The sequence below is a fragment of the Colossoma macropomum genome, unplaced genomic scaffold (assembly GCF_904425465.1).
Source record: "Colossoma macropomum unplaced genomic scaffold, Colossoma_macropomum, whole genome shotgun sequence".
Lineage (NCBI taxonomy): Eukaryota > Metazoa > Chordata > Actinopteri > Characiformes > Serrasalmidae > Colossoma > Colossoma macropomum.
The window spans coordinates 7,103,356-7,120,986 of record NW_023494808.1 but is presented as its reverse complement, the minus strand read 5'-3'; the positions used below and the strand labels follow the sequence as shown (position 1 = coordinate 7,120,986).

The 17,631-nt window shown below is 36.8% G+C and overlaps 1 protein-coding gene and 1 long non-coding RNA gene across 2 annotated transcripts; both read right to left on the bottom strand.

The window, feature by feature from the left end:
* Positions 1-6,120: 6,120 nt before the first annotated feature.
* Positions 6,121-9,527, bottom strand: LOC118797832 (B-cell receptor CD22-like). The gene is made up of 6 exons (XM_036557106.1): positions 9,453-9,527; positions 8,389-8,649; positions 8,209-8,293; positions 8,036-8,075; positions 7,631-7,815; positions 6,121-6,830 (listed from the first exon to the last, which is right to left on the bottom strand). Exons 2-6 carry the CDS (start codon positions 8,627-8,629, stop codon positions 6,761-6,763), a joined length of 621 nt encoding a protein of 206 aa, XP_036412999.1. The 5' UTR covers positions 8,630-8,649; positions 9,453-9,527; the 3' UTR covers positions 6,121-6,760.
* Positions 9,528-9,549: 22 nt separating this feature from the next.
* LOC118797840 lies at positions 9,550-12,498 on the bottom strand. The gene is made up of 4 exons (XR_005005963.1): positions 12,402-12,498; positions 11,960-12,044; positions 11,252-11,599; positions 9,550-9,702 (listed from the first exon to the last, which is right to left on the bottom strand). It is a non-coding gene; the product is annotated as an uncharacterized LOC118797840 (long non-coding RNA).
* Between the last annotated feature and the right edge of the window lie 5,133 nt (positions 12,499-17,631).

Genomic DNA, 17,631 nt, shown 5'->3' with positions numbered 1-17,631 from the left:
CAGACCAGCGCAACACACACTAACCCACCACCACCACATCAGTGTTACTGCAGTGCTGAGAATGACCCACCACCCAAGCAGTACCTGCTCTGTGAGGGTCCATTGGAGTCCTGACCACTGAAGAACAGGGTAAAAGGTGGCTAACAAAGTAGAGAAACAGATGGACTACAGTCTGTAACTGTAGAACTACAAAGTGCACCTATATAGTAAGTGGAGCTGATAAAATGGACAATGAGCATAGAAACAAGGAGACAATGGTCATAATATTATGCCTGATCAGTGTATTTTCTATATTTTTTTACTACAGACCTTTCTGCCCCACAATTTTTAAAATAATTTAGTTAATATCTAGTGCCTGTTTAGCATTTCAGTGTTAGTTAAACTGTCTCAGTATATGCCATCAGGTTACCCAAAGTAGTTATCTAGTAAGTATGTTTTTTGTTTATAGGCAAAGGTTTTCAGGAATGCTACACACTAAATCTGGTTCCTCATCTTTTTCTACAACATGTAACAGACAAAACAATTGATATGCAATAAAACAAATTCTGCATTTTAAACATTGTAAGCATTGCATACTGTTATAATATTCAGAGGTCAAACAAAGGTCAGTTTCAGTGGCTTAGACTTAGAAGAAACCTTAAACTTCCTGTTATTACTCAGAGAGCTTCAGTGTAAAAAAAAAAAAAAAGGCCCAAAATACTGATGGTTTTTACTGATGGTTTTGGACTGATCAGAGTCCAGTGTGAGACCAGAGTTTGGTCTCATATTAAACATAAACTAGCTCAGCAATGTTTTTCATCTGTTTGGAGCCATCAAAGCTGAGTGGAACAATATTCAGTACTAACTCTTCTTTCTGTAAAAGACCCTCACAATGCTAATCTCTCACTTTAAACATGCAAAACACATTGTTTTCCACTGGTTTTAGGCCTCTGGTGTTTGTTTATTACTCTCTGACACAACATGACTTCTTTCACAGCTGGAATCAGTGCTCACACTACTGTAGCTATATACTTAAGTGAGTCAGTTCAAATTAAATGCTCCTTCAAGTCTGGATATGAAACCTACATAAAGTATCTCCACACATCTCATTCTACTAAATTCATTCCTGTTCAGTCTGGATCTGCTGAAGATCAGAGATTCTCTCTGGATGACGACACAGCAGCCAGAGTCTTCACCATCACCATCACTGATCTGAGACTAGAGGATGGAGGAACATACTGGTGTGGGATAAAGAGACCTTATCCATTTCTGGATTATTATTCTTGGATTTTTACACATAGATTATATTATAGGCATCCAAGACAACATACACACCACATTCTGGTTAACCAAGTTCCGGCTTAATTGATAGAAAATAGAGTGTAGATGCCAATTAGCCAGGACAACTCAGGCTTTATACATTTATTATTAATTTCCAAGGCCATGACACTGTCAGGTAGCTTTTCAATTAAAAATAAACAATAAATAAATAATAAATAATGAAACTTCAGTAAAAATAAACTACAACTTAATAATACTTGTGATTGGCTCATGCATGTTTTTATCCTTTCAAATTAAAGAAGATTTCCAATGATTTGTTAAAATGTATGCACAACAGTGATCACACTGTACAACCCCTGTTCACTGTGCTGGGACATTATTGTATACTGAGCCACTAACAGGATACTGAGCACCAGTTTACTCATGTTGTCTCTCCCTTATATTAAAATTAGTCGGATGATCTGAAAGATTTAAATGTGACAAATTAGGAAAAAATAGAAGAAATTGGGTGAGGGACAAATACTTTTTCACAGCACTGTACAAAGCTAGAAAGTAGTCTTGTGTCACACTCTGAATACAATTTACATTCCAAGACAAATTTATCATTTGTTCATCCAGATCCTTCAGAAGAGTTCTAATAACCTCATTACTTAATGAAACTAAAAATGATCCGATAATGAACTGAAAATCTAAGTAAGGTAGTAAAAGCACTGAAACATTAGCTGAACAAATATATGTGACTCTTTCTTTTAGATGAACAGATATATGGATCACTTTATTAATCCCAGAGGGAAATTATTCTATTGCAGCTGCACAAAACACAGTAAAGAGCAAAACAAGAGCAAAATGAACAGTAGCAAAGTATTGCTGTGCACTATTTACAGATATGTAAAAAGAAAGTAGAGATAAATAACAGCATAAAATAAAAATACTAAAAACAAGAAATAAATTGCATAAATACTATGCAGCTGACAGTGCAGTGCTGCATGTCTCCTCCAGTGAATGAACAAGTGTTACAGTACATAGTCACTTGTTTAGTAAGTATTTATTTCTTGTTTTTAGTATTTAGTATTATCTATAACCTATGTTAACAGTTGTTACATTTATAGATGTACAAACAAAGTGACTGTGCAGTGTGCAATAGTTGTGGACAAATAAACAAAGTGGCAGTGCAATATGGAATGTGTATACATGTATAATCAAAGTGGCAGTGCATAGTAATATGATTGTAGAGATGTAATGTCCAGCTGGTGCCCAATGAGTCTGCCCTAGCAGTGTCTCAGTATACAGTAATGTCACGGCACAGTGAAGAGGTATTGTACAGTGTGATTGCTGTTGGTAATAATAATAGTAATTATATGTAGCACTTTTCATGCTGGTGGCAGCTCAAAGTGCTTTACAGACAGGTGATAAAACATAGTTATACAAGAAATTATAAGTATTTATTTAGAATCAAAGAAAACGAAATAGATCAAATTAGAAGATGAACACCACGAGACGTAGAGTTTTAATTAAATGCTAAATTAAGGAGATACATTTTTAGATACTTCTTAAAAATTAGCACTGAGCTTGACTGTCTAATAAAAGGTGGAATTGAGATCCACAGTTTAGAAATATAATAACTGAAAGAGTCCCTCCATGTTTTCTGTATTTTACAGAGGGTATCTGTAGAAGGCCACTATCTGCAGATCTTAGATTACGTGCCGGAACATAAACGGACAGACACTCTGCGATGTAAGCAGGTGCTTTAAGGTCATTTTGAGCTTTAAAATATTTCTTAAATGATAAAAAGCTACTTTAGTGACTGTGTTTAAATGTGGGATAAAACAGAGCTCAGAATCTAAGGTCACACCGGGTTTGGTACTTCAGGTCTGGTACATGAAGCTATGAGAAAGAAGTTTCTCATAAATCATTTTTGTCTGAGTTTTTGTACAAATGATCAGTATTTCAGTTTTTTCATGATTTAATTGTAGAAAATTTTATGACATCCACTAAGAAATATCCGACACACAGCTTGTTAGTCTGTCTACAGAGTCGTGATCATCAGAGGGAATGGAAATGTATAACTGGGTGTCGTCAGCATAGCTATGAAAATTTATATTATGCTTCCCAATGGCATGACCAAGAGGTATCCAGCATTCAAGACGCTGGATTAAAATCTTGTGGTCAACAGTATCAAAAGCTGCACTAAGATCTAATAAAACCAGAATAGAGGGATTTTGTGAGCCTGAGGTCATTCATAACGTGAACCAATGCTCTGTACTATGATTACAACGAAAACCTGACTGAAACGTCTTATATAAATTGTTTAATATTAGAAAACCACTTTTTTTACTGAATGAAAAGAGTAAACAGCGTCCCTCAGGGAGGGGTAGTTCCAGGGATTAGGTTTATGCCACAGTTGTAAGACCTGTGCAGAGGCAGGACTTGGGCTTTGTGTTTACTAAAGACCTCCAATAGATCATGGTAGTCAGCTGGCTCCTGGATAGGTTAGGACTGACAGATGGAGCCACGATCTGATTGGAAGTGACAGTGGGTCCTTCAATGCATGACCCCTTGCACTGTTAGCCCCAGCCTGCCAAGGACTGGGTCAGCCAATCCAGGTGAGGATTGTGTTGTTGCATCCAGGGAAGCCCTAATACTAGCTGCAACTCCGGTGCCTGGGTGAGCAACAGAGCAATCTGCTTGGTGTGCTGGCCTATCTGTAGGGTGATAGGCCGGGTCTGTTGTTTGATCACCCCTCCCCCGAGAGGGTGCCCGTCAATGGTAGCAACTGGTATGGGGTCTTCCAGGTCAACTAGGGGCATGTTTAAGGTTGTGGCTTCCACAAAATTACCAGCCACCCTGGAGTCTATGAAGGCCTAGAGCTGTTTCTTTTGACCTTGCCCTCAGGTCCACAACCCTGTAATGGACCCTGGCTTTTCCTGCCAGCTCAGGGCCTTTGGGCTGGAAGTGACTAACGTGCCAGCAGTAGAGGCACGTCTCCTTAAATTGAGTGAGCACAGCTGATTATCACCTACTCCTACAGCTGATTATCATCTACTCTTCACCTCCCTCTGGTGGCCAGGGGCAGCCGAGCAGGAGACTGAGATGTTACCTCAGCAAACAAGTCAGCAAATGCACAATCTTGTCTTTATTGAAGTTTGCAAGCTAGCTGTCTGTCTAGTAATACACCAGAGACATATTATAAGGGCAGAACAGGTATGTTAAATAATTGGTTCTGTACATTTAATTAAATAAAAATTAAAATCAGGTTCTATTTGAGTTCTATTACAAACTTGTGAAAAATACACTGTGCAACATGCAGTTTGGCAGATAGCTAACAGGCTATCTTGATGGAAAATTTTAAATAAATGCACCCTTAATCAATAAGTAAATATTACTTAATTAATGAGTAAGATTAGACATGTAATCAATAATCAGATAGTTAAGCATTGACCAAAAGGTAATATTAATTTCTCACTAAAGGGGTAATATAGGAAGCATTAGGCCATAGTGTGTGTGTTTGTGTATATACCTCAGAGAGATGCCGGAGAAGACAGAACAACACTCCTGTGAATTATTTTTTTATTTATTTATTTTTTGTTAATAAGATGCCCATAGTTGGGTGCTTTTGAACAGCAAAGGAAGTGAACTCTTGTGAACCCATATGATATCACAGAAGTATGGCCTTGTAGAATGAGAAGAACTGGAACAAACTGGCTGAAACCAGTTTTTTAAGAAGAATCGCTGTATATGTGAGGAGATAGGGGGGGCTAATTAATGAATGGGGTTTTATATCCAATGGGACCAAACGGAACAAGAACTGATAAGAAGGGTGGGATGATGTGATATCACCCCAGAAAAAGTGTGCCACCTGATGCTCGAAGAAAATACGACTTTTTCCTCTTTCCATGAACTCAGCTTAAATAGTTATTAGTCTAAGTGTTTAGCCAGCATTACAAGAATTTTTTTTAATATTATGTTGGAGGTCTGGGGTTGAAGGGGATAGCATTTGGTCCCGACACTAACAAGCTCACTGAATACAATTCAAATTTAAGCTTTAAGCTGAAGTATTTACAGAATGAGTTACTGAAAATCGTTAAAATTGTCTTATATAGCATTAAACCCAGTTTGGATAATTCACTGTAAACCATTGTTAACTTGGTGCAGTGCAAACATACTGCTACAGCTCCCATTAGTGGAAATAAGCATTAATGCAGCAAAGGCTACTTATGAAGTCATATCCATATAAAACATTGTCATATAATTGGATGTGCTGTGATCACATGTTTATGAATAAAATAATATAAAACAAAATGCTAATGAAAATATTGTCTCTGAGTCATTTAATTAATTTTAAATTTGCAAAAGTGGCATTAAAAATAAATATAATTGAAAATGTTAGTATTTGCAGATACCATACCTGAGTTATGCAGTAATAGCTCTTAATAGCTTATTTTTTTCTTTCTCTGGTTTTCAACTTAAAAAAAACATAAAGTCAAACTTATTTTTTGTAGTACAAAACATTTTGTATTATATCAAATTGATCTGGCAGTTTATTGCAATTTGCATGAAATAATCTTCACTGAAATTCTCAGTTGTCATTTCCATATTAGATATCATTTTCATATCTGTTTATTATTATAGTCTGCTTTTGAAATAGGAAATGATGAGAAACTTGTCAGGAGTTAGATGTCCACATGCTTTGTTGAGTAAATATTTCGAACAAAATGTGCACACTTCCTGCTACAGTTACTGAAATACTGACACACAAACACTCACACACACACACACACACACACACACACACACACATACATTAAGTTCACATTAAGTTCGTTTGCAGATCACATTCAGTGCTTTATTGGGATCATTTTACACTTGGTATTCCATTTAGTCTCAATGTAACACTATAAACTGCTGTCAATAGTTACTAATCAATTTAGACACTGTAAATTGGTGCAGTTCATCTGATAAGTTTTACATAATGTTGAGTAAACTAAGAAAACAATTAACTGCCTCAGATTTTTATTAACAATGAAGTCTTTATCTATAGAAATCAAAGAAACCTTCAATTTATCTCAAAGCTGTAAAAAAAAAGAAGTCAAAATTTTTTAGAGAAATATATATCTGTAAAAAGAAATAACAATAAACACAAGGAAAAGTCTAAATAAAACACTGCGTACCTTATAAGTTATGACATACAGATGAAGATAAAAAAAAAGTAATATAACATGAAGAGGCAAATGACTAAGTACATTTTGAAACGGGTTTTGAAATATAGCTAATTCAAGTGATTTTAAATGAAAAATTAAATTTAATTAAATTAAATTAAAAGAATTTTAAAGCTTGAACAGTACATATAACAGTAATATTGCTCTTTACTACTAACAGTTCAGGGTGAGACACTAACAACGACCAGCTCAACGCTTCAAAACTCCATTCATACCAATTCTCTCTCTCTCTCTCTCTCTCTCTCTCTCTCTCTCTCTCTCTCTCTCTCTCTGTATAGCAGTTCTCAGTGGATCTTATCTTTTCTTACTGTGCTGTAAATCACTGAGGGATCTTCCACATTCTGAGTTGGTGACCTACAAAACAAAGAAGGTGAAACTTTAATGTCTAAAGACCAAAAGTGCAAAACTGAGGACTGAGGATTATTTAAAAAGGCAAGAGAACATTTTCTGGCAAAATACCTGATGCACGCTTAAAGAAATTGCAGTATAAAATGACACTATAAATATAAACTTCGTAACACGTTTTTGTGTATAATGGATCATAATATTGTGCTGAACTCTTTACTGAGCACTGAGATAAACTGAGTCCTCATTGTAAAGTATGATTGAAGTGGACATTGAATGTCATCAGAGTGTCTTAAAAAGCATTTATTTGCCATTTTCCTTTGATATTGTAATAGAAAAAAACATGTTAGCTCTAAACAAAGCTAAAGTTACCCCTATTGAAAAGTTAAAAATTTTAAAGTGAATTTATAGTTAACCTTTGCATCTAAGAACTGGTTAATGAATTAATAATGAGCAACCAGTTCATTAGCAGCTACAGGTTTGTTAAGGCTTAATAATGATAATATATAATAGTGTTTAGAACCTAAACACTTGGATTTTAAATCTCAATAAAAACTCACATAAGGTAATGTTACTTAACACTCTTTATAGCTTTTATCAAATGGTCCCAAACTGTCCTGCTCTAAGGTCTGAACAACCTAGCGAGTGAAATTTTAATGGCAGATGGAATTCACTTCTAGTTTAGTGCTAACATAAAAAGGAAAATCCCATAAAGGTGCTTATAAAAAATAGGTGCCTTAGATTTACGTCCCTGTGTGTTAAACAAAGTTTATCTGTGCAGCTTTATATAAAAGCTCAGTGAAACTCACCCAGTGGCAGCAGTGCGGTGGTGGAATGTAACACTGGCATATTGGGGCTCCCCCTGCTGGTCAGTGCTGGTCACTTCATCATTCCGATTTCTGATTGTTGCATACTGAACATCATCAGCTCCAGAGTCAGCAGCCTGTACAGGTCTGGATCTGCTGTCTGTAACGGTGGTGTAGATCTCTTCTTCCTGAGAGTGAAGCATTCATGGAGAACAGTTTAAATGTCTAATGTTCTGAAAATGTGGCAGAAAATACTCTTATCTTATAAACACTTTCTTGAAATTTTCACATTTTAATAGTCTTTTCTGTTGTTCCCAAACAAGAAACAAATATAGCCTTCAATGGAATCTGCTACCCACTAGTGAACATCATTGCTTTATGTGGTCATTTCAATTGTGGCCAGCTTACCTGTTTTGACTCAGTGTTAGGTTCAGCTTTTTTCTTCATTCTGTGAAAACAGTACAAATGGATGTATTCTAGTAAGTTTTAGGTTAAAATCTTTATTTATTTTTTATTTTATTGTTTTTTATGCATTACTCAAACAATTCACACTGTAGGTTTTTTAGCTACGACTTGCTGACCTGTAGATGCAGATTAAGACAGTAATTAGCAAAAGGAGAAAGCTTCCTACTCCAACTGCAATCCAAACTGCAAACAAACTCTGCCCTGCGGGAGAAAAGATGAGTTCCATCACTTTGGTCTGTCATTATTTTAAACCTGGACACTGAAATATAATATTTCTATTATTATTCACCACTTACTCTTAACAGTGACCATTACAGTTCCATTCAGAGCTCCATGATCATTCTGAGCTTTACAGTAGTACAGTCCAGTGTGGTCAGCAGTGATGCTGATGATGCTGTAACTGTGTCCAGATCCTACAGGTGAGGTTCCACCTTCTTTAAACCAGGTGTAGTTCTTCACAGGTGGGTTTGCATCACTGCTGCAGGTCAGAGTTACTGAACTGCCCTCCACTATTTCACCAGAGGGACTGATGGACATTGAAACATTCTTCGGAGGATCTACAGATAGATATGATAGGAATACTTTAATGGCTTCTGTAATCACAGTAACAAAATGTTTTGCTGTCACTATTAATTGAGATTTACCAAGTAAGACTTATCCCATTTTCTGGTGTTTCTGTGAATATTGATGAGTAATTTATATGTTATTTTGAAATGCTTTCTAAAGCATTAAGCTCACATTAATATTGGTAAGACTTTCTTTTGAGTGCCTTTGTAGATGATTAATAACAAAGTACATTGAGGTAAATATTTTTAAGATGTACTGTTGATACATTATTTACATTAAGCAGATGTAGATGTACACTGTTTACATTAAGTAGTTGATATGTTACATGAAGTAGACTTAACATGATACTGCCATTACCCAAAACCTAACCCTCACCCTGGCCCTAATCCTGACCCTCACCCTGGCTCTAATCCTAACCCTAACCTTAACCAAACCCTAATCCAGTGAAGCTCCAGATACAGAATGGTGTCAGCAATGTGTCTGTAACAGCTTGTTGAGGATGTTGATGGTCTGAATTAAACCTGTTACATGTGCAGTTCTCTAAGGTTAAACATATACAGATCTGAATCTGGACACTGCAAATAAAATGAAAAAACAACTGAATTTAGCAGATTGCAAACAACTTTATATTTGCACAGTTAATTAAAAGTCTCTTTGTAATCTACTGAATGTATTCACTGCTGCTACATCACTGATATGTCAATGTTACTGAGAGTACATTGAATGTTTATTTTATCTAAAAAGGACCACTTATGATAGTGTCACCTTAATATCAAAATTAAAGTAAACTCACATCTGACTCTGAGGTCTGTGAGCAGTAGAGTGGAGATGCTGATATCCTCTTACAGCACAGCTATAACTGCCTGCATCCTCACTGCTGACTGTCTGCAGGTGGAGCTGGTTGTTCTTGATGGTCTTTGTGGTTAAAGCATGTCCATTTTTGTACCAGATGAATGTTGGGTCAGTCAGACTGCAGGTGGTTTTACATGTCAAATTTGCTGTTCCTCCCTCTGTCACTTCTTCAGGAGTTTCTACATGGAGCTCTAAGACAATGAGAGGACCATCAGATTAGGAGAGTAAAGCTGTAAAGACAGTGCCCCTTATTCATCAAAGCTGCCATCATGATTAAACTCATACTAACCTTGCATACATGTAAACTGCATGAAGAACACACTAATGCCTAAGCGATTATATATATATATATATATATATATATATATATATATATATATATATATATGTATATATGTGTGTGTGTGTGTGTATGAATTGATCAAAATGTAGTTTTTTTCAGGTGCTTGTGATGGTGTGATTATATAGTATGTTCTGGCTAGCATAATGTTGCAGTGGAGGGGAACCCTCAGGGCCTTTTAGGCCCTCGAAGAAGGCCTAATGATTTCTGGGAACTAAACAAATGTCTGTCATTTTGACTTTTTTTTTTTTCAATTGTAACTAAAGGCTGCAAGTATTACAGCACTGCTTGTTAAATTGTAATGTACCCTTTTTCCTCTCAAGTAGCTCCCTAGCAAAGCTCTGCATTGTGGATTGCTGGAATAAAGGGAATCAGGGAGCCCAAAACTGTGGTGCATCAGCTGGTGCCGCTGTTTTTTAGTAAACTTTTCTTAGTTGGATGAAAACAGGTAGCAATTTCCATTTTCATAAAAGAAAACAGGTGTACCAGCACCTAGTAGTTCTAAGTGTTAATACCACCACCTAACAGTGAGGTTTAAGATGTAAATAAAGGGTTAAATTCTTGAAATGCTGAGCTAAAAAAATTGCAAATCATTTGTTTTTCTCTGTGGAACCTAGGTTGATATAGCTAGGACTTCAGGAGATGAACAGAAGAACTAACATGTTAGGATATGATGTAGGAGTAGTAATAAGAGGCTAAACTCAGCTTCTTCAGAAAGTGTTCTTGCGAATCACTGTTAGTTGAGCACTAACAACAGAAATTAGCATTATTGGTTTGTCTGTTGTTTGGACTGAGGTGGGTCCTAATGTACTAGATAAGCCTTGTGATGTAGTTTAGAGATGGAGTTACTTACTATATCGAGTATAGAGCAAAGTTCCTTAAATTCCACTTATACTTGTAAAATGTGTATCAGTGTACACATAAAAGTATCATTTGTATGTGAACCTTAGTACAAGGATTGCTATCTTATCAATAGATATATTTTTTGTTTTACTGTTATTGCACTAATTTTACAGTCAGAATTGACTGGATTCAATTTTGGTGAACAATGTTAAGTTAGTGAACCACCAAAACAGAATAAGGTCCAATGAGTGAACCATCAAAACACTATTTATAACTGAATGATAGTTCTTAACCCTGTCAGTTTAAAAGTTTACCTTTTCCATGGTTTGACATGGATAAAGTCAGAAAGAAAATGAGCAGATGAAACTGACTCAGGTGTAAGAACAGATAGAATCATGTAGGAGTGAATCAGAACAGAAGCTGAACATCATTAGAGCAGATTAATAAAATCAGTGATGAAAAAACAACATGAAATATTCAGAGCAGTCATGAATAAGAAACATTACTCTGAAACCAGAGCTGTGTCTTATAGCTGGACAATGGGATGATTAACTCACCTGTAACTCTGAGCTGAACTCCAGGTGTACCTGCCCATTTTACTTTTCCTTCATTTGTTATGATTCTGAAAACATACTCATGTTCGTCCATCTTCATTACATCACTCAGTTTGAGGGAGAAGTGTTTCTGTTCATCAGTTAAATACTCAACTCTGCCTGAATAATCTGCGTCTTTTACTCAGATCAGTCAGCTCCACACCATGAACTGGGTCTATGTACCAAAAAGTCTCATGTCACTGTAAGACGTTCTGGGTGAGTATAAGTTCCATTCATAAACACTGTGGATCCCTTTTAAAGCACATATTTCCTGTTGGTTGTACTTCACACTCCACTCTGCTCCAAAAGCTCCTGAAACATATGATGCATGAAAGAGCTGATTACAGAGTCTGGAGCCCATAAGACAGTCAGAGTTACTGTAGCTTACAGCTTCACTTCTCTCCTCTCGAACTCCAGCAGCTTCTCTACAACACTGAGCTGATTCTGAGAGAAACCACAAAGTGTGAAGAGCTCTGAAAGTGTATCAGCAGAGTGAGGGAGGCTGGAGAGAAGCACAAACTAACAGTCTCTCAACACAGTGAATATAGTGAACGTCTAGAGATTATCAACTTCATGTTCAAGTGAACAGTGTACTTCTACATTGACTTGTACAGAGAAAATATCCAGTGTGCTGCTGTAGTGATGATGTTACAGTAGGATCTGCTGACTCACCACCAATCATGAGCAGAAAGACCAGAGGAAGAGGAGGAGCCATTCTGAGTGACATCACAGTGAAATACAGCAGAATTTCAGTGAGCTTCAAAAATGAGATATGAATTTACAGTTTAAAGTCCCTGAGAGAACAGAAAGATGGAGAGAGACAAAAAGGCACATAAACAGGCACTTAAAAGACCTTCTTGTGTGAAAACTAATTTTTTAAACAACTATTATCATTAATCTTATCATAGACAGCTCTTTCAAACTGAATTAGTCCTTTTTTACCCAGCCATTCTCTTTCAGTACAAAAACCTTACCAATAATCTATCTATCTATCTATCTATCTATCTATCTATCTATCTATCTATCTATCTACAATTTCCTGATAAATATTTGCCACAGAATTCAACACAGCCGAAGATATGTAATAAAAAAATGCATATTAAAAACTTCTTACCTCGCTGTACTGAATGTTATCTACACTGTGAAAACAGCAAATGAAGACAGCTCTGAGGTTTAAGGTGTTTGAGTAAATGTGGTTTATTTTATGTTTTGTTCTTCTGCTTTTTTCTCCTTTGTTCTCTTCTTGTGCAACAGCTGGTCAGTCCAAAACCAACCCTCTTTATGTCCTAATCAGATTGCAGTAATGCAGTGCAGTGAAGACAAATACTCCACTATTAGTGACTGGTAATACTGCAGTCACTAGTAGCCTGTTTATTGTTCACAGAATAGCTTATTCCTGTTTATAACCGGTTTATAATTGCTTATTACTTAATTGATGGTATAGATTGGTATTTACCTTTGTAGTGCATATGGCAGGGCAATTTAAAATGTGCACACACAGGCACATCCAGTAGGAAGGAAAATTACAATCACCTCCATTTATTCTGGTGAGGAAATCATAGTGTTGTGAATTCAGAGGCAAAGCTGGATTATAGAGATGTTCACACTTTCTATAGTGTCCTCATTCTGGATATTTTATTAATCACTCTCAGTATCTTTACCTTTATGTACAAAATCAAGTTTCAAATTATAAGGCAATGGTTCTGCAGTAGTAGAGTGTTGGTATAGGCATGGGTGGAGCCACACCTCCAAAAGAGGTGCGGCAAAATGCAACTAGGCCACTGAGTGTGTAACTAAACTACTTCTCATGTAATGATAATAACATGTCCCTACACTCTCAGAAAAAAAGGCCCCTCTTGCCACTGGGGTGGTAGCCTCAAGAGTCCATCTCAGTACCTTTAGTTAGGGCACAAAATTGTACCATAATCCATTGGAATTGTATTCTCTAAGTTCTATTGACTCCACACACCCCGTCTCATCTCCAGGCTTTATTTTGTTGTTCTGTTTTAAAATGTTAGATCATGAAAAGGTGCAGATACGTTCTTTTCACCAGCGAAAATCTTATTTAAGGTACACAGTTGGACCCTAAAATCACTATTGGACCTTTGAGGGTACATTTACATTGTTAGTACCTTGATGAACAAGAAATGTACCTGTGTAGTACCGTTAATTCTAACAGTGTATAAACCTGGTCATGGGGTTTTCTGTGCTATTGTATCTTTGGTTCAGTTAGTTTCACACCACAATGGCTGAAATGGACCAAATTACACACAGAGGTATTCATTTATTGGTCTGCAATGTGGTCTGTATTATGTTTGTTTGCATGTAAAATGATCTAAGCTTTTCTGTGGGTTGTAAATTTGGATCAAGGCCTGGGTGGTCACTGTATTTTAGCGAGTTAGGGAAGTTGAGGCTGTGAGCCAGCCGAGTAAGACATAGCTTAAGCTTAGCACACTCTGTTAGCATTCCCCCTCCATTTGTGAGGCAAGGCCGGAGACAGAGACAGCCTTTAATAAGGTCTACAGTTGTGGAAAAGCTGTATACCTCATTTCACTGCAGTGGATTGTTACTATATGATTATCTACACTTGCTGTGGTGACCAAAACAGCTATAAATGTTTTGGCTACTACTGGCTACTTGGTATTTACTGTTAATATGACATTTTTGTAATTTACATGACATCTTTCACTTTATATTTGCTGTGATTCAATGACAATTTCTTGCTCCAAGTGCAGTATAAGAGCAGAGTTTATATTGAGTTCAGGGTCAGGCCTCCTGATGACGTTTTTGGCCTTTTTGGGCTTTAGCAATAGGAGTTATGTGGCTTTGGGTTTACTTTCATATATTCTGTCAGTTTGTGTACATTTCAGGTCTGCACTGAAATTAATTATTTCTATAATTCAAATTATGTGGTCTTTACTCTTAGACTCTTACATAAGATATCTCTGTTTATGCGTGCACTTCTGCTAATTCATGAGTATCATGAAGTATTTTTTTAAATGTATGTCGGTATGTATACTTTATTAAAGTCAGTCAATTTTTAGATCACTGAAGACTTGTCAAATGTAAATGACCTGCTGTGAAACATGTTTGGTTTATTTTACAGTTCTGTAAGTTCTAGATATTAACCAGTTAAGTATGACATACAATTTCCAAGGTATTGGGCAATTATGTGGGTAAATTAATGTAAGTTCCAAGGCAGTCTAACTAAACAACACTGAAATACTGAACAGGTTCTAGACATTAACTGGGTATGTGGTACGAATTCCTCAGTACTGTGTTATTTTTGGGTAAAAGGCATCAGCTACTGATATGACATAAAACAGTTTGCACGTGAATAAATTACAAAGTCTTACATACCTGTTTGTTACTGTAAATGAAACTGATTCTGGGCTGTAAATGAAAGTAGTGACTCTGTGTTTACATTTACATAAGAGAACTACATTATATGGACAGAAGTATTGGGACAACTACACATTACATCTACGGGAGCTTTTATGACATCCCATTCTAAATCCACAGGCATTAATATGGAGTTGGTCCCCCTTTGCAGCTATAACAGCTTCCACTCTTCTGGGAAGCTTCTACAAGATTTTGGAGAGTGTCTGTGGGAATTTTTGCCCATTCATCCAGAAGAGCATTTGTGAGGTCAGAGAGTGATGTTGGATGAGAGGATCTGGCTCACAATCTCCATTCTAGTGAATGCCAAAGGTGTTAGATGGGGTTGAGGTCAGGGCTCTGTGAGGGCCAGTCAAGTTCTTCCACACCAAACTCACCCAGCCAGGCCTTTATGGACCTTGCTTTGTGCACTGGGGCTCAGTCATGCTGGAACAGAAAAGGTTCTTCCCCAAACTGTTTCCACAAAGTTGGAAGCATACAATTGTCTAAAACGTCTTGGTGCTGAAGCATTAAGATTTCCCTTCACTGTAACTGTCTAGGCCAACCCCTGAAAAACAGCCCCATAATCATCATCCCTCCTCCAACAAACTTTAGAGTTGGCACAGTGCAGTCAGGCAGATAACGTTCTCCTGGCATTCACCAAACCCAGACTCGTACATCAGACTGACAGATAGAAAATTGTGAGTCATCATTCCACAGAACACGTTTCCACTGCTTCAGATTCCAGTGGTGGCGCTTTATACCACTCCATCCGACGCTTGGCATTGAGCTTGGTGATGTAAGGCTTGCATGCAGCTGCTCAGCCATGGAAACCCATGACTTGAAGCTCCCGGTTCACATTTTTGTGCTAAAGTTAATGTCAGAGGAGGTTTGAACTCTGCAGTTATTGAGACAGCGGAGCATTGGAGACTTTTGTGCACTATTCTGTCCTTAAATTTCTTGGTTCTTATTATCATTTTACCCAAAACAATTACACAAAATGTATCTAGAACTTGCTCAGCATTTTAGTGTAATTTAGTCAAACAGTCTCAGAACTCACCATCAGGTCACCCAAAGTGATTATCTAGTACTTTAGAGTTTGAACCTCACACTGTCAAGGTACATTTTTGTTAATCGAGGTATAAAGAATGTACATGTATCTTTAAACAAACAACAGTGGTCTACAGTTCCAACTGTGTACATTAACATACTCTAATGTTTAAAACAGAACAATAAAATAAAAAAAAACTTGATGACTAGACAGGGTGTATAGAGTTAAAGCCACTTCAGAATACTAAATTCAGTAATTCAGTGGAGTTTGGTGCAATAATGTTTACCAACTAAAGGTACTGAAGATGGACCCTTAAGGGGACTACCCCAGTGACAGTTTAGTACCTTTTTCCCTGACAGTGTAACAGGTTAATATCTAGAACTGAGGACCCTGTAAAAGATAGCATTACCACACTTTTTAAAATATGTTTGTTTGAAGGTTTTCAGGATTGCTAATATTCTAAAACTGATTTCTTCTCCCACCTTTTTGACTTTACCAACTAATCAGACTTGATGGAAACATTCAATCAGACTGATGCAGAGAAAGAACATCACTGTTTTACATGTAGGGGGAGCTCTAACACTCTCTATTGAACTTACAGAGTCTCACGTAGAGAAAGACATCCTGACCCTCCTCCCTCAGTTTAGCCACTCTGTTTGTGTGGAGGGTTCACCATATTGAGGGCTATACTAACATAACGAGAAGGAACTGAAATCAGATTATACAACCCCTGTAACAGTGAGCAAACACTGATGCAGACTTACCACAACATTACACAGAACTAAAACATGTCAATCATGGATTACACAGCTTACACACATCAGTTTCACTCACTGCTTGCAAAAAGGTTTGGGGCATTTTTCTTACGAAGCTGTTTCACAAACGTAAGTCAAACCTTAAAAGAGCAAACAGTGGAAAGAGGAAGTTGCCGTCACCATCATGGCTACTGATAAACACTGAGCAAACTTAACAGTGCTGTAAAGATGTGCGGTGTTAGCACATCATCATTTACAAAATGCAAGAATCAAGTGCAGGTATAGAAGATCCTATAACATCTTACAGACAAAACAATTAATATGCAATAAAATAAACTGTGGATTTTATGTTTAATTGATATGTGTATGGATGAAATATGAAAGTTATTTTTTGCATATTTAACTTCACCACATTTTCCTTGATTTTGTTAGAAGGCTTTGTGAGTAAATACACCAAGCCTTATGTGCATATCTAGCAACAATATTTGAATAGATAAAGTTAACTGGAAATAACCTTTACATGATGTTACATCTTTCTAAACATGTTGTGCTTCCATATGCAGACATGTAGGGTGAGAGACCTCGAGGTCAGTAGATTTGAAACTATGCTTTTGGCACAGACTTGTGTGATGTACTGACCATGCATGTTCTGTAACTGGTGAAATTGGTAGAGATCATATCTGTATTTTAAGTCTTCTGAATATCTTCTTCTCCACCATGTTGGTCTGACAGCTGTAAACAAACCCATCCACTCTGATTGGTCCTAGAATTTATCTCAATGAATTTTGAAAATGCAGATGAGGATCAATCAGAGTGGATGGGTTTGTTTACAGCTGTCAGACAAATGTGGTGGAGATAAGAATCACATGAGGACTTTATAATCACAGATGTGCTAGTTGAGATGGGCTTATATTGATGCTGGTTTGTTGTTTTGTAGTCCACTTTGATAGCACTTTACTAGAACCCTGCTACATAACACTGACATAACCATCCATAAAAACATAGAAGTCATAGAAGATGCTGTCATTATTTGTCAGTATAACATTTTATACAACAGTTTGTTCCGGCCACGCAAGCTGATTGGTTGAGAAGCGTTCTAACTGTGCTGTTATTTCACCATATCATCACAGGCTTTTCACAAACATCCACTAAGATGCCAT

Bases quoted from the DNA above. Each gene is read 5' to 3' on its own strand.
- LOC118797832 (XM_036557106.1), bottom strand. From the start codon at position 8,629: ATGTCCATCAGTCCCTCTGGTGAAATAGTGGAGGGCAGTTCAGTAACT. The intron at 8,076-8,208 runs GTCAGCAAGTCG...CTGTTTTCACAG, and splicing joins GTCTTAATCTGCATCTACAG to AATGAAGAAAAAAGCTGAAC. The intron at 6,831-7,630 runs GTGAGTTTCACT...TTTGTTTTGTAG, and splicing joins CACCGCACTGCTGCCACTGG to GTCACCAACTCAGAATGTGG.